The 20,557-nt window shown below is 47.6% G+C and overlaps 1 protein-coding gene across 2 annotated transcripts; it reads left to right on the top strand.

Moving 5' to 3' along the window:
- The first annotated feature begins 726 nt into the window (after positions 1 to 726).
- Positions 727 to 19,924, top strand: WSB2 (WD repeat and SOCS box containing 2). Of its 2 annotated transcripts, XM_082852612.1 has the most exons (9): positions 727 to 815; positions 6,801 to 6,969; positions 12,186 to 12,430; positions 12,586 to 12,717; positions 15,672 to 15,772; positions 16,924 to 17,096; positions 17,800 to 17,910; positions 18,023 to 18,130; positions 18,745 to 19,924. In XM_082852612.1, exons 1-9 carry the CDS (start codon positions 803 to 805, stop codon positions 18,905 to 18,907), a joined length of 1,215 nt encoding a protein of 404 aa, XP_082708738.1. In that variant the 5' UTR covers positions 727 to 802; the 3' UTR covers positions 18,908 to 19,924. The 2 variants fall into 2 exon arrangements, with proteins under 2 accessions (XP_082708738.1, XP_082708737.1); XM_082852611.1 differs by lacking the exon at positions 727 to 815 and having other exon boundaries at positions 6,546 to 6,969.
- Positions 19,925 to 20,557: the final 633 nt, after the last annotated feature.

The following is a 20,557-nucleotide window of genomic DNA, read 5'->3' as shown; positions in this document are numbered from 1 at the left end:
TTCCTCGTTTTCCCCTCAGCTTCACCTCACCCCGTTTTAAACCCACACCTCCTCCCTCCATCCCCGATCATCGCCTGGCCCCCCACTCCGTTCCTCCCATCCCCCCCATTCCCGCCTTTCCCCCTAAGCCCCGCTCCTCCCAGGTCTACCAGAGGCGCTCCATCTGTCCCCTGGTTCTCCCACCCCCATTTCCCCCTCCGGCCCCCGTTTCCCCTCGGCCCCGCTCCCCGACCCCCTCCCCGCGTTCACCTGCCTGCCTCCCACCCCGGTTTTTCCCTCAGCACCCCCCGCCCCAGGTTATAGTCTGTCCTCATAACCCCCCGTTCTCCTCTGAGCTCCGCTTCCCACCGCCGGGTTTTCACTTGCCCCCCACTTTCCCCGGGCCCCGCTCCCCCAAACCCCAGGTTTTTCTCCTGCCCGCGTCCACCTGCCCCGCCCCCGCTTTCCCTTCGGCCCCGTTCCCCCCCCACCCCCACCCGCACCCCCAGGGCCGACCCTTTCCCGCCCGGCGTCCACCTGCCCGCCCCCCGCCGTCCCGCAGCCCGGCTCCCGGGTTCTCTCCAGCCCGCCCCGGCCCCGCCCCCCGCGCGTCCCCGCCCGCGCCCGCCGCCATGTGACGGGAAGCAGCTGATGGCCTCTCCGGGCGGCGGCGGCGGGCGCGGCGGCGGCGGCGGCGGCGGGGCCGGAGCCGGGGCCGGGGCCGGGGCCGGCGCGGGGGCGGGCGGCGCGGGGGCGGCATGAGGGCCGGCGGCCCGGGGGGCTGAGGCGCCCGCCGCCTGCCGCGGGGCCGCGCGCGTCCTCCATGGAGGCCGGAGGTGAGTGGGGCCGTGGCGCGCGTTCCCCGCCGGCGGGGCCGGGCCCGTTCCCGGGGGGGTGGGGCGCGGCCTCGGCCGGGGCGGGGGATGGGGACGGCGGGGGCGCCGGACCTGGGCCGTCCGCGTCGGCCGGCGGCAGGGTGCGCCCCGGGCGACCAGCTTTGTTTCGCTTTCGCTGTCAGCGGCCGCCACCCCGTCTCCCGCCGCCGACTGGACCCGGGGAGGACGGGCCTCTGCGCGGCGGGGATCCCCATCCCCGGGACAGTCAGGGGCGCCCGGGGCCCGACGCCTCCGCCCGGGTGGGACACGACGGGCGCCAGGCCCTCGGGCGGGGGTGGGGGTGATACCCGAGAGGGTGGGTGCCCAGGTGCTGCACTCGAGGTCTGGGTGGGAGTCCGCTGTGCTCCTTACAGGCTGTGTGATCGTGGACGAACCGCTTAACCCAAGTCTGTTTTGTAGTTACAAAATGGGTTAATAATAGTATTTGCCTCAGCGGGTGGTTGGGAGCTTCCCAAACTTGTCTGTGCGTGAAAATGGGGTCTGGAATCCCTATTGAAAAAACATATTCCAAGCCTCTCCCAATAGAGACTGATTTGTAGAGCCGAGCTGCCGATCCCTGGTGACATGGATGAGGGGACAAGTTTAGGATACACCGATGAGTGAGGTACTTGCCTCTCTCCTTGTTAACAGCTGTCATCAGAAAACGGTGTGGAAGTCGGAGAATATTGGAAGCACTTGGAGGGTCAGCCCAAATGACCATGCAGCCTCAGTGGGAATGGTGTGCTTGTTATGCAAAGGCCAAACCTCAAGACGCGTCCTTCAGGCTTCTTCTTTCCAACCACTTTGCCCCTAAACCCCACTAATAGAAGTTTGGGGTGGGCTTGTGATTTATTCTGGGAGTCCCAACTCTTGAATATACTCCCATGCTTAAAGGCGGTTTCCTGAGGGGAAATTTCTCAGAAGGGGGGGGGGGGCGGGTCAAGGCCTAGGCTCAGAATTTGTTCCAGAACCTCTTTGTATTCTTCCAGTGAAGTTCAAGCTTCATTCTGGTCAGGAGGATTCTGATCGTGGATGTTTTTGTGTTTCCCTGGCTTCTTTGATGGAGCAGGGATTGTGGGTGGGTGGGTTGAAATCAGGGTTTTCCCTGGGGTGGTGTAACTTTTTAATTTGGGAAATGACATTTCTTTGTTTGCTGGAGTAAGGCATTCAGTACCAGGTGTAGAGGTAGCTCTCTCTGCCTTCCCATCTAGATAAGGGCTTTCTCTTCGGCGAGTTGGTTACCCATAGAACTGTTGTTAAATGGCCCCTACTGTTTGTCTGAAATCTTATGTGAATCTTTTTATAGCTTCCGCTGTCTATTCCATTGACTCCTTTTAGTTTATATCTGGAAGCGATCTGGAGCTAGCCTCCCTTTTTAGCAGGAATCTGTTTCCAGTTCTGGGTTTTTCCTAATGATTGACGACTGTGTTTTGGGGTGTGGGCTGAGCTGTTGAGAGCTGCCAAGCTACCGGTAAAAAAAAAAAGACCAGAGTTTTATTCTTTTGAAACTGAATAAAGACCATTGTAATGGGACTAATTGTAATGGACAGCAGTAGATATCTTCAGAGTAGTGGTTAGAACGTATTTATTCATTCAAATATTTATTGAGTGTCTACTATGGGCCAGGCACTCTCTAGGCCAGTACCGGCCAATAGAAATATAACGCGAGCCAGATATGCAATTTGAAATGTTCTAGTAGTTGCGTTAAAAAAAAAAAAAGTGAAACAGGTGAAAGTAATTTTAAAATTATATCTTTGTCAATCCCGCATATCTAAAATATTATCATTATAACGTAATCATGAATAATTATTGAAAATTTTTAGATTTTTGCGTTTGTACTGTCTTTGAAGTAAAGTATGTACCATGTACCTAATGGCCCATCGTAATTGGGACTTGCCACGTTTCAGAAGGTCAGTAGCCACGTGTGGCTAGCAGTTACTGTATTGGACAGCACAGCCCAATAGCAGTGAACAGTTCGGAATGAGGGTGGGGAAGAGAGAAACAACAGTTACATAAAAAGAAGCAAGCAATCAAGAGAAGTTGTGCGAGTGATAGTTATAAAGAAAATTCAGTGGAGTGAAAAGAAAGTGATTGGGCCACTTTGGATAGTGAGGCCAGGAAGGTCTCTGAGAAGGTGACACCAGCACTGAGGCCTGAAGGGTAGGCAGAGCAGCTGGGCGAGGATCTGGGGCCAGCCAGGCAGAGTTTTCTGAACGGATGGAACATCTCATGTAGAGATCTCAAGGCAGGACAAATCAACAAGCTTCCTGCCGGCTAGAGTCATTCATAGCTTCTCTCTCTCTGTGTTCAGGCAAATCTCCTTTCACAGAAGAGGCCCATGGTAAATGTCTTTCCACTCTGCCTGATTATCCAAACACATCCCAGTGTTTAATTAGAAAACTCAGATCCATAGGCCTTTTCAGCAAGAAGGGCCAGGGCAGGTACAATCCCAGATGAAGCTGGATCATCTTGCCTCTGGTTTTTTTTTTTTTTTAAAGTTCTGCACTAATTTTGGCTTTCTTTTCCAGCAGCCAAGTTTAGTTTGGGCCCAGCCTCCTCTTCAGAATCTCCGTAGTTCCTTCGTTTTTTTTCTTATTTTAGTTCTTGGATTCTTGAGCCTGAAATAGCAAGAGATTAAATCCCCAAATCACAGAAATAGAGTGTGAAATCTGGGTATGGCTTATGTTTAAGAAGCATTTCATGTAAAATGTTTGGCAAAGGCATCATAATAGTCTAAGGGGCTTCATTTCATTTATATTATAGAGAGATACCATGTATATTTATTCCACAAATATTTACTGAGTGCCTGCTCTCTGCCAGGAACTCTGCTAGGCACTGGGGATAAACATACAAGGTCCCTGCTCTGTCGGTGGCATTGATGTCCTAACTGGAGGGAGACGGATAATAATCATAATGGTGATTGTGATGTAAAGAAAATAAAGTGAGGAGTTATGAAGGACATTGACTTGGGATCAGAGCAGGGCTCTCTAAGGAGTTGTCATTTGAGCCGAGACCTGGATGAAGAGAAGGTGCCAGGCATGCAGGCATTCCAGTCTGGAATAGTCAGCTATTCCAGAGAATAGCTGGTGCAAAGGCCCTGAGGTCGGAACTAATTGAGCATAGTCGAGGAGTGAGAAGGCCAGTGTGCAGGACTTCTAGGGCAGGGTGAGGATTTTATTCTAAGAGTGATCGAAACTGATCACTCTGAAAGGTGAGGAGAATGGGTGTTGGGGGCCAGAGGGGGAGCCAGGAGAGCAGTCTCCTAGCAGAGGGAGCTAGGAGTCTGCTTAGTGAGAGATGATGTTGCATATATGAGCCAATGTTGATGAGACGATGTTGCATAGGTTAGAATAGCAGCCGTGAGACGGAGGAAAGTTAGGTTTGGCAAGTCTTTTGGAAGCAGATGCAGTAGAACTAGTTAATGGATTTGGTTTGGGAGGTAAAGAAAAGAGAGAAGTCAGGGGTGACCCCTTTTCATATTGTGTGGAGCCTCCATGGTGTCGAAAGGATGGATAACGTGCGTATTGTGGAGGAAGCAAACCAAGTGTGAATATTACCAGGGTGGAATGAAGTCAGGTGATGAAAATGTACCTCCAGATCAGTCAATGTCATTTAATATTTGACTCCATCTGGCTTCTCAACCTCAGCACCACTGACATTTTGAGCAAAATAATTCTTCGTTGTAGGGGCTGCCCTGTAGGATGTTGAGCAGCATCCCTGGCCTCCACCCATTAGATGCCAGTAGCACCCCCTCTGGTTACAACAACCAAAATGTGTCCAGACATTGCCACATGTCCCTGGGGGGCAAAAGTGCCCCTGGCTGAGAACCACTGGACCCCATGAGGAGGCATTAACAGAATAGGGCTCTTTTACCTTAAGAAGATATCTAGAAATAATGGGAATAAACGCCACGGGGTTGCTGCGTAACACTGAGTCTTGTTTTGGATTTACAGTATAAAGTAAGTTCTTACCATGCAGATATTCACATCCAGAGGACTGTGCTCAGATACACAAGTAATTGTGTAAGTGAAAGGATCGCCTGTGCAAACACAGATTTCTAGGAGGAATTACCTGGGCGTATACAAATGCCAATTTAGACAGATCTGATATATTAAAACCTAGATTTAAGCATAGAACCTCAGGGAATTAATATTCTCTTTACAAAGGAAACTTCCTTAAATTTTCTTTAAATAACAAAGCCATAAAGGCTTAATATGATTTATTAAAATTCTATTTAAAGACAGAATTTTCAGCAATACATTTATTTCATGAAACAAGATATACCCATGTATTTTCCTATAATGCATGTCAGAAAAAAATATATATATATACACGTATAAATATTATTTACATATATGCATGTTTACCGTCTGTTTCATTGAATCCAGGATATCATGGATTGTATTGCCAATATGTGTCACTGAAAAAAATACTGCCTATTTAACTATGAAAAGTCATCGCTTGACACATCCTGATTTTAACAAGGTCAAACTGAGAAGACTTATAAAGATGTGTCCTAAAATATACGAAATAGGGGCTGTTTAAATTAGTATCTATCTGGTAACAGCTATAAAAAGGTCAAAGTCTCAAAACTGCTAAAGTGGAACATACACATCAGACAGTGACCTCATTCAGGATGGAAGCCAGTTTTTATATTCCTATGTAACACAATTGTAGCGATCAAAAAATCAGTTCTGAAGGCCTTGAACTTACAAGCTTTGTCAGCCATTGAGAATCTTCCGCTGTAGGGGAGACTTGAACTGGGGACTGCCCTTCAGGTCGATGAAGAAGCACCAGTCCAGCCCCCGCCCTTCACAGGACGCTGTGCTAGCCTCCCCACTCCGGGCCCCCCCCCCCCCCACAAAAAAAGAAACAAGGATTGAATCGGCTTGGTGTTTGAAGGCAGCTGCGTAAATTCCCAGCTGGGGGTGGCGTTGGGGCAGAGGGAAACTTGTCACTACAGGAGAGAAAGAAATAAGGAGAGTGGGACTTCCTTCCGCTTTGATAGCGTGAGATCTGGGTATGCTTCTGGGTTGCTAATCTCAGTGATGGATTCTCATAAGCAGAAAATGAGTCTAGGTGTGAACTCAGATGAGCTACTTGGGGCACGACAGGGAGGTGTGTGTGGCCGGCGTGTGGCGTGCAGGGAGACGACCAGAAAGGCAAGGCTGGGGCCGGTGGGGTGGGCTGGGAGGCCGGGTCTCAGCTGCCTTTATCTGGTAGGCAGGTGGGAGCTTTGGAATGTATTTGAAAGAACTGCCAAGATGTGATGTGCGTTTCAGCTTCAGCAGGGTCCCTGGGGGCAGGAGAAAATGCATCAGGAGAGTCTTGTAAAAGATCGGAGCAAGATGGGATGAAGGTTTAGGCCAGAACAGAGAGGAGATGGAAGTGGGAGACCAGATCAAGAAGTCTGAGTGACAGGAAGCAGGGCCAGTGCTGAACATTTTAGCCTTGATGATGGGGAGGATGATGGGGAGGATGACGGGGAGTGAGAGGGAGCCTGTGAGTTTCAGATATTCCTTCTTTTACCTGTTTCCCAGTAGCAGGTTCTTTTGGAGAGACCTTAAGTGCATCTGAAGGCTTCCTGATCAGCATCATCTGATCCTTGCCTGGCCTGTCTCCTTTCTTCCTCTTCGGGCTTTCATAGGAAAACGAGGCCTCCCTTCACTGGATTCACTCTTACAAAGGTCACTCTGAGTCACGGTTAACCAGAAGTCAGGAGTGCCAGCACTGAGTAACCCCACTGGAATTCGGCCTGTGGCTACTGTTAGTGCCCCAGGTCATTTAAATGACAACTCCCTCCCAGAATCCGGACTGTCACTTTTTGCCATGGGGAGACCTTGGTGGCTTTCCAGTTTCTGAGTCAGCAAGGTGGTCAGGGGCCTGGTTCTGCCCTTACCCTCGAGGTGAGGGTGCCTGTTTGAAGCATGCTGTCTCCTGCCCCAGAGGAGCCACTGCTGCTGGCCGAACTCAAGCCCGGGCGCCCCCATCAGTTTGATTGGAAGTCAAGCTGTGAAACGTGGAGCGTTGCCTTCTCTCCGGACGGTTCCTGGTTCGCCTGGTCTCAAGGACACTGCATTGTCAAGCTGATCCCCTGGCCGCTGGAAGAGCAGTTGTAAGTTCTTTCACACCCAGGGGAGTGAGGGAGTCCTGGGGAACTGAGTGCTCTCCCAGATGGCTCCCTGCCCGAGAGCAGGAGAGGGAAGGTGGCCAAAACAGTTCAGCAGTTGGATCAGTGAGGTTTCCAGGGTCCCACATTCTGTACCTGTGAAAACTAACTCCATCGAGATTATGTTAGCCCTGAGTTTCTTTTTTTTTAACAGCTTTACTGAGATATAATTTACATGCCGTACAGTTTGCCCATTTAAAGTGTGCAGCCAGAGGCCCAGCTGGGTAGTTAGGCTTGATTATCCGGCAGCTGCTGATGAGGGCTGACTCCCCCTTACCAACTAGCTGTATTTTAAATTTCTCTAAACTACCTGAGTCCTTTGGAGGCAAATAAACTTGTCTTTCACAAAAGAAATAAATAAAGCATATAGCTAAGTGACTTGAGAATATTCACAGAGTTGTGCATCCACCACCATGATCAATCTTACAGCATTTTTGTCACCCCAAAAAGAAACTCTTTAATCCCCCTCTGCTCTCCAGCCCTGAGCAGCCTCTCATCTACTTTCTGTCTTTATAGATTTGCCTATTCTAGACATTTCGTACAAATCGAATCATACACTATGTAGTCAGTTGACTGGCTTCTTTCACTTAGGATACTGTTTTCATGGTTATCCGTGTTGTAGCATGCTTCATGACTTCATTCCCCTTTACTGCCAAATAATGCTCCATCTTATGGAGACACCACATTTTGTTTATAAGTTTATCCACTGGTGAACATTCAGGTTGTTTTCACTTTTTGGCTATTAGATAATGCTTCTGTGAACACTTATGTGAAGTTTTTGTGTGGATATATGTTTTTGTATATGTTTAACTGGTTGAGGAACTGTCAGACTGTTTTTCAAAGTGGTTCCAGCATTTTATAATCCCACCAGCAATGTTGGAGATTTCCAAATTTTCCACATCCTGACCAACACTTGTTATCGACTGTCTTTTTTTTTTTTGCGGGCGCGGGCCTCTCACTGTTGTGGCCTCTCCCGCTGCGGAGCACAGGCTCCGGACGCGCAGGCTCAGCGGCCATGGCTCACGGGCCTAGCTGCCCCGCGGCATGTGGGATCTTCCCGGACCGGGGCATGAACCCGTGTCCCCTGCATCAGCAGGCGGACTCTCAACCACTGCGCCACCAGGGAAGCCCTCGACTGTCTTTTTGATTATAGTATAGCCATCCTAGTGGCAGCAAAGTGGCATCTCATTGTGGTTTTGATTTGCATTTCCTTGTTGGCTACTGATCTTGCCCACCTTTTCATGTGATTATTGGCCCTTTGCATGTCTTCTTTGGAGAAATGCCTATTCAGATCCTTGGTCCATTTTAAAATTGGCTAGTTGCCTTTTTTATTATCAACCAAGTTCAGTTCCTGATATTAACTAGCTTTTCTGTCTCTGGGCTGGACAAGTCCCAGTATCTGAATGCTGTGAGCTCCCAGTCAGATGGCCCAGCATCAGTATTTTTTTCATTTGTCATAGGGCAACTCTATGTCTGTATTTATTTACTCAGCCAACAGTGGTTGTAGTCTTCCTTGCGTGACCCAGAGCCAGAGGCTGAGAATCCTGAAATAAATCAAACATGGCCCATGCCCATGAGGGTCTCATTTGTTTTGCTTTTAAGCATTTCTTACAAGTAGCACGTTAGATTTAAGTTTTTTATAAGTTCAGTCTGAAACTTGTTGCCTTGATAATAGGTAACGCTGATGAAAATTTGCTGAGATGGGTACTCTGCATGCTGCTGGGGTTGAGGAGTATAAATTTGTGCACTTGCTGGAAGGAAGGCCATTTCGAGGACCTTAAAACTGCTCTTCCTGCGATTAGGAATCTCAGAAATGGGGTCATCTATTTATTTATTTAAAAACTTTTATTGGAGTACAGTTGATTTACAATGTTGTTATTTTCTGCTGTACAGCAAAATGAATCAATTATACATATACATATATCCACTCTCTTTTAGATTCTTTTCCCACATAGGTCATTACAGAATATTGAGTAGAGTTCCCTGTGCTATACAGTAGGTCCTTATTAGTTATCTATTTTATATATAGTAGTGTGTATATGTCGATCCCAATCTCCCAATTTATTCCTCCCGCCACTTCCCCCTGGTAACCATAAGATTGTGTTCTACATCTGTGACTCTATTTCTGTTTTGTAGATAAGTTCATTTGTACCATTTTTTTATAGTCCACATATAAGTGATATCACATGATATTTGTCTTTCACTGTCTGACTTACTTCACCTAGTATGACAATCTCTAGGTCCATCCATGTTGCTGCAAATGGGAGGTCATCCATTTACATACACTGATTTTCAACATGAAATTAATCATATGGTAGTTAAAAATCAGAAATAGCTTAAAATCTGGTGATGAGAGAACGCTTAAGGAAATTTTGGCATTGCTGTATATTTCTGTAGCCATCAAAGATTGTTGTGTGTGTTTTTTGTTTTTGTTTTTTTTAATCACAATTTTCAGTTCCTTCTATACTCAGTTTAATGGTAATGCCAAGATCATTATTTATTGGTTCCCCCAGTCTAAATACAAGGGACTCAACTTCATATCCAGACTTAAATCTGATATAGATTTATAGTCTGAAAAAGTATTTTTTAAAAAGCATAAAATGGGAAATCTGTTACTTCCTTGAAAATCACTCTTGTATTCAAATATATATATTACTATACATAAATATATCTTTCCAATATTACGGAAAATGTAAATTTGAGCATTAACCCTTTATGTGTATCTTTTGTTTAATATAATGAGGGAAATATTGTTTAATATGACAATGAGCAGTTACTTGTTTTAGGGAAAAGTCACACATTTTGAAGAATAATAACTTGAGGAGATGCTTACCGTGCAAGGCTTACTGAGAACAAGCTACGAAGCTGTATCTGCAGCATGAGCCCGAATTTGTTTTTGAATAACATGTGAATGTACACATAAATTAAAAATTCATCATACAGTGTTTACTGTGGTTAGAGTGGTATTAGGATCTGGGTAATTTTTATAATTTTCTCATTTCCAAAATTTCCCCATGTTTCACTATTAATTTTATAATTTAAAATAATTGTTATTTTAAAAGCCCTTTAAAAGGGGAAATCTGGGGCCTTTATATTCTTCTTAGGGTTGTTATACATTTAAAAAATCATATAATGTAGCGCTTTTGATATTGAGCAAATAATTGATAATAACTAGATAAATGTACTACTACTTTTAATAAAATTTTCTGAAAATTCAGTTTTGGTGAAGTTAAATTCTCCTAATGACTGTCCCCGGCCCCGAGCGGCCCCCTCCCACAGTCGCGTCTGCCACCTCCCATGTAGCTCATCCCTTGAATTCATTGCAGACTCTGAAGTCCAGGGCATGTGCTGAACACTAGGCTAGGACACCCAAGACTTGACTACTAGTTCCTGTTCTGCCCCCAATTTTGTGACCCCAGGAAAGTTATCTCTACCCCTAACATGTTAAATTTATGATAGTAAAATGAATTACTCTGCCAATGTGCCTTAATTCCTTTGGAATAAAGTAGCTACAGATGTATCCCTTAATTCAAATACAGAAATCAGGATTTTATAAAAAAAAAAAAGGTAACTTTGGAGGTTCTGAGCTGGCCTACAGAGCTCTCCCCATAGCTTGCCTTTTCTGTACTTCTCCCCTGGATGGCCAACTAAGGCCCCCGAGTCAGGGCTGGGCAGGTCTCGAAGTGTATGTGTCGGCCTGGCTGGGGCCGGATGTGGATTGGGTGGGCTTCATTGAAAAGACATTCAGTGTCACATTTCAGATGTTCTGTCAGAACGACACATTTTCAGACCACGTTTGGCCATTTAGACCAGGGGTCGGCACACTTTTTCTATAAAGGCCCAGATAGTAAATATTTCTGGCTTTGGGGGCCGTATGTCTCTGTCAAGACAAGTCAGCTCTGCTGCTCAAGCGTGAACACGTCCCTAGGCGAGAGGTGGGCAGACGAGCCTGGTGGAGGTGGGAGACGGCTTCACGTACAGAACAGACTGCCATCCCGGGCACACTCCCGCAGCCTCTGCTTTAGCATGACAGACTTTCAGAGTCGAAGGAGCCACGTTTGCCGCAGTCTCTCCCTTCTAGTTCTGTAGGTGAGCTTGCTTAAAATTCTTTAATATATTTCGATGATGCGATTGGCAAAAATATGACTTACTTAACTTTTCGGGAATAGATGTAATACAGAAAGAGGTTCAGCTGCATGTATGTTGGCTACAGGATTTTTCATGGAAATGAGTCCCAGCTTTATCATCACTCTTTCCTCCAGTTCGATAAACCACGGAGTGTGGCCATGTAGCAAAGCAGGACTGAATACTTACAGTGATAAAGTGTACTGCAGATAAGTGTTCTGCGTTTGTGGGCCGAACCCCAGGACTATTTAATTGCTCATGCCTTTGAGACATTGTCTGCGAGGCAGAGTGGTGGGCAGGGCCCTGTTTCTTAGGGACGGAGTCTTATTTAGCTTGTCTGGGCCTGTGTTTCAGCATAAGTTGAAGGTAAAAGGAAAGGCTTGGGCCACGAGATCTTTGAGGTCAGCGTGCCCCTGAACAGCTCTGTGAGTTCTTCCCTTCACTGCCCTGCTGGTTGGTTCCTGGACTGGATGTGCCATCAGAGAAGTAAATGAAAGAGCCTCATTCATTGATTGGAGCAAAGCGAGTGAAGGTGGAAATCGGCGTGTACCAAGCAAACTGTTGGCCCGAAAATTGGGTTTATTTTCCTGCTCCTTGGGGACTTTCTAAGCTAGAGATAAGGGGGGGTATGAGGCAGAAGAGTGGCACATGGTTATACAGGCTCTAAGTTCTGTCCTAGTTCCAAACCTACAGCATGCTTTCTTTCTCATGAGAAACATGGAGTGCATCTTTCCTTCCACGCACCAAAACCCAGGAGAACTTTCTGAAGAAGCAAATGGCTCCCTGGAGCATCTGTGATCTAGTTATCCCACAAGGCAGGTCGCCCCACTGCAGGACTGTCACAGATGGGATGAGCCACGGCCAGTGAAGTCTCTGTTACACGAATTCTAAAAAAAAAAACAAGAAGAAAGGTCGTACTAGAATTCACTGAAGGCCTATTTGTTTCTGGGATTTCAAAGGCTTGGGTACCCCAGAATGAAAAGTCGATTGACTTGGTGGCAATTTCAGACTCATTAAGAACTCTCTGCTTTTCCCAGCATCCCTAAAGGGTTCGAAGCCAAAAGCCGAAGCAGCAAAAATGATACAAAAGGGCGAGGCAGCCCAAAGGAGAAGACGCTGGACTGTGGGCAGATTGTCTGGGGCTTGGCCTTCAGCCCGTGGCCTTCTCCACCCAGCAGGAAGCTCTGGGCACGCCACCATCCCCAGGTGCCGGACGTCTCTTGCCTGATCCTTGCTACAGGGCTCAACGATGGGCAGATCAAGATTTGGGAGGTGCAGACAGGTAGGTCATTTCTGGCTGGGATCAGGCCCCAGGGGGCTCTCGTTCACATTCCATCAGGGACCAGAGGGGCCGCCAGTTGGCTGAGGGGTGTGGCTGTGACCTGTAGACCAGAGCTGCCTCTCCCCCTGATCGAGTGCCCCCCTCTCTCACGCTAGGGCTCCTGCTTTTGAATCTGTCTGGCCACCAAGACGTCGTGAGAGATCTGAGCTTCACACCCAGTGGCAGTTTGATTTTGGTTTCTGCATCCCGAGATAAGACCCTTCGCATCTGGGACCTGAATAAACATGGTATGGAGGTGACGGAATGACTTGGCAACCCCAAAATACTGTATTTGCCCCTCTCTCTACTTGACCAGTGTCATTTTATCCAGAACAGTGTTTCTCAACCTTTTTTTCTGTTATTGCCTCCTGAGGAGACTTTTTAGACATGTTTTTCCTAGTCACCCCCCCCCAGCCCCCTCACCACCTGGGAGATTTTCATGCCAAAAATACATTGACTATCTCTTCAGGTACTGGATGTGTATCTGTGCTTTGTACATAAAAAAGGTCAGATTTTTCTGGCCATCGAGAACCAGTTTTCACCCCTCTGGAAAACACATGGTGTAGAATAGGTTTTCTCAGCTGTGGCACTCTTGCCATACTGGGCTGGATGATTCTTTGTTACGGACCTTCCTGTGCATTCTGGCGTGGAGCAGCATCCTTGCCCTCTTAACCCGTGAGATGCCAGTAGCACCTTCTCTAGTTGTGACAACCAAAAATGTCTCCAGACAGAGCCCAGTGTCAACATAAAGGCCACAGCCTCCCCGGGTTGAGAACCACTGATCTGGAAGAAGTCATCCATGTTGGGTACTTCCTGTTAGAAGTAAAGTTTCTTTGTACAGTGGAATCTAGGTCTACAAGAATCCTCTCAGGCTGGGGTGGGGAGGGGGGCGGTCAGCCCTAGTGCAGTTCTGCTCTAAGCAGGACTGTATCCCGGAGCAGCCCGACGGAGAATTCCATACATCTCTGGTGTTTCTCCTCAGCTGGGAGGGTGACACAGGGAAGGGGAATTGGTTGCCGGGCCATTTCTCCCTCGCAGGCGTGGAGGGAGGTGGAAGGAGGAAATGGGGATGTGGGCGGTTCATGAAGAGCACCCTCGTCCCTGATGATGCAGAGTCCAAGCGGTGACTGTGCAGCTCTCCACACCACGAGAGGGGCCCCGTCCCTGCTCTCTCAGAAACGAGCCTGATAACTTGTCAGGCAACTAAGGAGGTGCTTGTGGTGTCCTCATCTGAAGGCATCGAGTCACACAGCGCGCCCTGGGTCCTGTCTGCCCGTTGCTGTGGAGCTTGTGGCTGTGTGGTCTGAGGTGGGCCTGCTGACTGGGAGGGTGCTCAGACGCAGTGCCTTTTTTTTTTTTTTTGCGGTACGCGGGCCTCTCACTGCTGTGGCCTCTCCCGTTGCGGAGCACAGGCTCCGGATGCGCAGGCTCAGCGGCCATGGCTCACGGGCCCAGCTGCTCCGCGGCATGTGGGATCTTCTCGGACTGGGGCACGAACCCATGTCCCCTGCATCGGCAGGCGGACTCCCAACCACTGCGCCACCAGGGAAGCCCCGCAGTGCCTTTTTTAATGAGTGTCGCAGGCACCTTGCCACCATCTGAGGCAGGGAGGGAGGACTCGCTGAAGGGGCTGAGAGTGGGCAGAATGGACTAGGCCAGTTACTAGGGCTTTTCAAGGAGAGGAGGGGACTCAAGTAGTGTCCCCAGGCACGGGGCCCTGCCCTCCCACCCTGCCTTGATTTATTCACTCACACCTACCCCGGGGGAGCAGGTACGCTTCTTACTTGAGAGCTGAAGAAACCATGACTGACTTTCATAAAATTTATTTCTGTATACCCACACATACACGTGAATTCTTAAATGCATATGTATGACCATATACATTCTTCCCCCCTTTTTGGGGGCTTCTCCCCCCAAACTTTCTCATCCTCCCCTCCTTTGCATTCCTCCATAACCCCCCTGCAGTCCTGTCACCCATGCTAAATAAGACCCTTCCATATTGCCTTCCGTATTTTTCTCTATACTTGCATAATCCTATTCAGACACTCACTTTTTTTTAAATTATTAGTTTATTTCTGGCTGTGTTGGGTCTTCATTGCTGCACGCGGGCTTTCTCTGGTTGCGGTGAGCGGGGGCTACTCGCTACTCTTCGTTGCTGTGCGCAGCCTTCTTATCGCAGTGGCGTCTCTTGTTGCAGAGCATGGGCTCTAGGCGCGCTGGCACATGGGCTCAGTAGATGTGGCTCACAGGCTCTAGAGCGCAGGCTCGGTAGTTGTGGCGCACGGACTTAGTTGCTCCGCGGCATGTGGGATCTTCCCGGACCAGGGCTCGAACCCGTGTCCCCTGCATGGGGGGACACTTAACCACTGTGCCACCAGGGAAGTCCCAGACACTCACTTTTACATTTATGGATTTGGGGGTCATTGTTTCACAAAAATGGAATCATATTCTTCACATTTTTTCTGCATTTTTCTTTTTTATTAGACAGTACTCCATGGAAAATCTAGTTCCTTAATTTCATCTGACTTAACAGGTGGAATACTACCCTTTATTCATCCATTCCTCTGTTGATGGGCATTTAGCTTTTTCCCAGATGGAGATCTGAAGAGATGACGTGAGTGACCTAGGGTTATGCGCTGAGTAAACAGTGGAGCCAGGATTCAAGGCTGAGTTTACCTGCCTCCAGAGCATGTGGCCCTAATTATGCTGCACCACTGCTCATCCGGACATCCTGGCAAGGGTGGGAGGAGGGTGAGAGTGGGATCCTTGTGGCCAGGGGGAAACCATTACAGAGCATAAATGACAGAGAATTGAAGGTAAACACTTTCAAATTTGGAAGGATGCTTCAGAGTAACTGAGGTGGTTGGGGGACCTAAAAAGAATGTTCTCTGTTATCAAAGGAATGTATCAAACCTGATCTGTGGACAGCCTTTGTCCCACTGACCTTGTGGATTTTGGTGAAACAGTAGGTAATGATTTCCCTTGGGCATTATAACGTCATGTTAATAGATTTCAGGCATTTAAATGACAAATCCTGTCATATTTCTTTCTCTGCATTAAAAAAGGGGCCCGTGGGCTTAGCTGCTAGAGAACCGCTGGATATAGCGGGTGGGGCTGGGGGGAGGCACCACTGCCGGTTCTTCAGGCTTCCTGCTCTGTGGTTTTGGGAGTCGGCTCACCGTGTGCTCCATTTCTCCGACAGGTAAACAGATTCAGGTGTTATCGGGCCACCTGCAGTGGGTTTACTGCTGCTCCATCTCGCCAGACTGCAGCATGCTGTGTTCTGCAGCTGGGGAGAAGTCGGTGAGTCTCAAACTTGGGGTGCCCTTTGCTCTGTTGCTTCGGTTCAGGGAAGCGGCCTCATGCGTGAGAGGGTAAGTGAGCCAGTGTCCTTGAAAGCCGCCTGCAAATCAGCCCCAGTGGGAGGCACGCTGCCGGGCTGAGGCCCCTCCTTTTCTGATTTGCACTTTGACACAAACCAAAGGAGAGGAGGTGTTTGGAAGCAGATCGCTCCCGTCATGTCATGGGAGGGCTGTTTGCCTTCACAAGATGGGAAAGCCATGTTTTTTAAATTTCTTTCCCTGTTGGAGTCTACGATTTTAAAAGTTGCAACCCACATGTGTATCCAGATTTCCTTTGAACCATCTAATTTGAATCCACCTAATTAGGATTTCCATTCAAATCATAAAATGTACAGTAACTCGTTGAACTTTGTCCTGAAATCCTGTCTATTGTAACAAAAGTACTAGAAACCCAGGAACAGTTTGGGAACCGATTGTTTTTTACATCTGCATTGAGCTGTTGTTGGCTGTGACCGACTTGGGAAAGTTAAGAGTTCACTATTTGGTGCAGCTCAGGTGGTTAATCATTGATTTGAGGCTTGGAACTATGTGAAAGTGAGAGTTTTCTTAAAGGAAAAAAAGAAAATACTTCTTTTAATGATTCTCAGAAAGGTTTCAAGTAAGGAGCTAGGTCAGACCTACAGCCGTGGGGCAGATTTCTGTGGTCCTGTAAACCAGAGGCGGGTGTCAGATGGCTCTGTTGGCTGACCAGGAGTTCACCTCTGCCCCCTATTTTTGGTTTCAAGTGAAAGGACAAGGTAGGCCTTGGCTTAGGTCTTCAGCATGCATTGCCCTATTTGCTAAGAGCGCTCAGAAGCAGGACCCAGAAGCTTCCCCTGAGCCATGCTGGCTGCTGTCTTCCTGAGGTCGGTTGGTTGATTCTCCCCTAAAGTAAGCTCCTTGAGCATGTCTGTTGGTTCTGTGCCTCAAGAATTCAGACCTGTCACTTTATTTAGGCCAGTATGACATGTTCTAGAAGAAACATAGAAAAGGGGCTGGAGCACTTAGCTTCCCCTGGCTGTGCGGCCTGGAGAGGCAAGGCTGTGCCTTCTCCTCACTGTTCACGTCTTGAGCACTGTTTCCGTCCTGACCAGGCACCTGTTCTTCCCACAGGTCTTCCTGTGGAGCATGCGGTCCTACACATTAATCCGGAAGCTGGAGGGCCACCAGAGCAGCGTGGTCTCTTGCGACTTCTCCCCCGACTCTGCCTTGCTCGTCACGGCTTCTTACGATACCAATGTGATCATGTGGGACCCCTACACTGGCGAGCGGCTGCGGTCACTCCAGTAAGGACTGCCTCCCCGCTTCCGCTTCCCGGTGGGGTGTTCGATGGGAAACCTGTCTTGGTCCAGGACACAGTGTGTTCGTGCTTATTCTGAGGCACTGGTGTGCAGCAGTGTTTCATTGTCAATTCTCAAATTAGCCCCGAGTGCCTTCAAGTCTCCTGCTATAGGAGGCTCTCTGTACTGCTTTGGATTCAGCATTATGAAACCTCGCAGTGACTCTTTCTTTCCACTTACTAATAACTGTAGTAACAGGTTCAGAATGATCCTCTTATTGAAACTGTTATTTCCAAAGTGAATTTTCATGTTCTCACCAACTTGGTCTACTTTTCCCCTTTGTCTCTGTTGTTTTCTGAAGCAAATAATAGGTAGTCCTATAATTATCATGTATCTTAGCCTAAAAAAGACTTTCAGTTTGTACTGTGGCATTAAAGCGAGGGCTGACCTACTTTGCATAAGGAAATTAGCACAGGGAATATTAGTAATCCTTCAGCCCCCTCCACGAGACACTGGAGCTGTATGAAATGCACTTGTTTCCAGTCGTCTTTTCCAGTCTGCAAATCCCCAGGTTTTCCACATGGGGTACGAGACATGTCTGGAAACTTTTTGTGGCCATGGCACTTTGGCCTCCTGCCTGGGGATGAAAGGCGGAGGGCGGAGGGCAGCCATCACTCCAGGCCCACCTACTGTCCTGTGTCCTCCTCAGCCACACCCAGCTCAACCCCCCCATGGATGACAGCGATGTCCACATCAGCTCCCTGAGATCTGTGTGCTTCTCCCCCGAAGGCTTGTACCTCGCCACGGTAGCGGATGACAGGTAACGAAGAGAAACCTCTTTCTGTGGCCTCAGAGCAAGTGTTGGAAAGGGCTTGTAGCATCACCTTTGGGGTCTGGCCCCAGGTCTGCTGACACGTCCCTTTCTCCTCCAGGCTCCTCAGGATCTGGGCCCTGGAACTGAAAACTCCAATTGCGTTTGCTCCTATGACCAATGGTCTCTGCTGCACATTTTTTCCACATGGTGGAGTTATTGCCACGGGGTATGTATCTGTTAGCCGAACAGATGGGTAGTGATTTCTGCTGAGTATTCCATGTAGCTTTTTAAGGAAAGAAAGCATCTAGAATTTTCTTGCCTGTGAGGAAGGCTTTAAGGAAGTCTGAGATTACATAAAATTCTGATATTCTCTTCTAATAGAGTTTATCATTTACTCTTAATATTTAGCCTAAATGTCAACATGAAAGATCTACAATTCATGCTATTAACAGGCCAAGTCTGCAAGGAAGCAGAAAGCAAGATGATGCAGCATTTATATAGGAAACCATTTAGGGCAGAGACCACCTTACAGGGAACATCTGTAATTCAACAGGTGGCACTCTTCCCTGTTACATTTGAACCCATAGTATGATCTATAAAGGGCTGTACTGACAGAGACAGGACTTTGGAACCAGAGGTGTCTTGAGTTCTCCTGCTGCCCTCAGCAGCCTTAATTACTCAGCACCACAGCCTTCATATCTATTTCCAAGGTCCAGGTTGCGTTTCACTCTCTAGAGTCTCCTGCCAGTGCAAGTGAGAGTAGAAACATTGATATCTGTCCCAATGAAAACATACATTTCCAAGGTCTGCCGTAACGCACTGGTTTCCGTCTCATTTCAGGACAAGGGATGGCCACGTCCAGTTCTGGACGGCTCCTCGGGTCCTGTCATCACTGAAGCACTTATGCCGGAAAGCCCTGCGAAGTTTCCTAACAACGTACCAAGTGCTAGCGCTGCCAATCCCTAAGAAAATGAAAGAGTTCCTCACATACAGAACTTTTTAAGCCAGTCTCCATAGTCTTACTTGTTTCCTCTGTAGCAGGATAAATCTTCCTGACAAGTAGCTGGAGCAGTGGGCCAAACATCTGGTCTTGGATTGAAATAGAATCTCTCTTTGGGATTGTGAACAGAATGTAGCAAAACCAGATTCCAGTGGCCTCGCCAGGGCCAGGGGTCTCTTCCCCATGAGGTGTGAGGGTCAGTCGTAGAAGAGGGATTCCACTTCTGCAGTGATGGAGCCTGACCTTAACCTTCAGTCCACTTAATGGACAGCAGTGCTGGACCCTCTCTGGTCATTTTGATTCCAAGAAGTTTCCACTCCCTCGAATGGGAGTGTCCGTCGTTGATGCAGATGCAGAGGAGGTGTTGGTGAAAGTTCTCTCCTGCTGGTCAGAGCTGCTTTGATGTGGACAAGGGCTTTCCTTCCTCTGACCCACGGGACAGTTTTCACAGAGCCGTCTAGGGTGAGGTATTACTTAGCTTAACTAAAGTCCAGGTGACTCAGAGGCCATGCTCCTGATACAGACACTAGACTTGGCTTTTTTTTTTTTTTTTTTAAGAAACAATGGCGTGCATGTGCCGGAGGCCAGATTTGTGTGTCATGTTACATGGGACGTATTCCTCAACTGCATGACTGTATCAGTGGCTACTGAGTTATCTGTCAGTTGTTCACCAGTTAGCATATTTATTTGTATTTTCTCAACAGATGTTAAGGTACAACTGTGTTTTTCTCAATGGTATCTAAAAACCATAGTACTCAATTCCAACAGTTGTGAAGATGTCTCTTAATTGTGTGAAGAATTGGTGTCGTCATCATTTCAGCTGATTTTCTTCTGTACAAGATCTGACTTGACTGCTTCACCTCATTGGACTCATCAGCCAGTCTCAACTCTGCCCCTAAACACAACTAGCTCTTTCAAAGTACTGTTCTTCGTGGCGTATAGTTATCTAATGAAGACACCTCATTCAAACAAAATCTGCCTTTGGAAAATTTAATATATTTTAAATTATTTTAAAAGAAATGCAACATCTTATCCTTGGCTTTCTTACTAGGTGCTTTGTGGAGGCCTGTGTACCATGATAAAACGTGTTGAAAAAGCAGAGGAGTCTCTCCTCTGCTGCCTTTGTTGCTGAAAGAAAAACATTTCAAGATGAGAGGCTTTCATCGAAGGAAAGAAAGTTAAAAGCTTTTGGCTTGCCGTTTCATTTTTTCCATTAAGGAAAAAAAAAACCCACCTTTTAAAACTAGTGAGTACAACAAGACAGCTGGGAATGGATTGGGCAAAATTAAGTTTTGTGGTTATCTTGAAATATCATGTACAGTGTAGTCTGAGAGGCTCTGGGCCGCCTCCTTGAGCCCCTCACCCCACACCCCCAGCCATTAGCTTCAGACTTTGCTTTTGTCCTTTGGCAGCGAGGCCTATGTGTGTGATGCACATAACCTTCTCCCTTTTGATAATATAAGAATTGGACACCTTTATAAAGAACAGCCTCCAAAGAAAGTTGATTCTCTGATATCAGGGACGGAGGAGGCTTTCTCATATAAATGCAAGTGGAACAAGTCAGCATCTGTGTAATTGGCTAAGGAAAGAGGAGTCACTTGTAACACAACAAGCAAGCTGCTTTATTTTTATTGTGCAGAACACTATCACACA

This window comes from Leucopleurus acutus (assembly GCF_964270905.1).
Source record: "Leucopleurus acutus genome assembly, chromosome: 13".
Lineage (NCBI taxonomy): Eukaryota > Metazoa > Chordata > Mammalia > Artiodactyla > Delphinidae > Leucopleurus > Leucopleurus acutus.
This window is presented reverse-complemented; position numbering and strand designations above follow the sequence as displayed.

Bases quoted from the DNA above. Each gene is read 5' to 3' on its own strand.
- WSB2 (XM_082852611.1), top strand. From the start codon at position 6,782: ATGCTGTCTCCTGCCCCAGAGGAGCCACTGCTGCTGGCCGAACTCAAG. The intron at 15,773-16,923 runs GTGAGTCTCAAA...TTCTTCCCACAG, and splicing joins CTGCAGCTGGGGAGAAGTCG to GTCTTCCTGTGGAGCATGCG. The intron at 17,097-17,799 runs GTAAGGACTGCC...TGTCCTCCTCAG, and splicing joins GAGCGGCTGCGGTCACTCCA to CCACACCCAGCTCAACCCCC.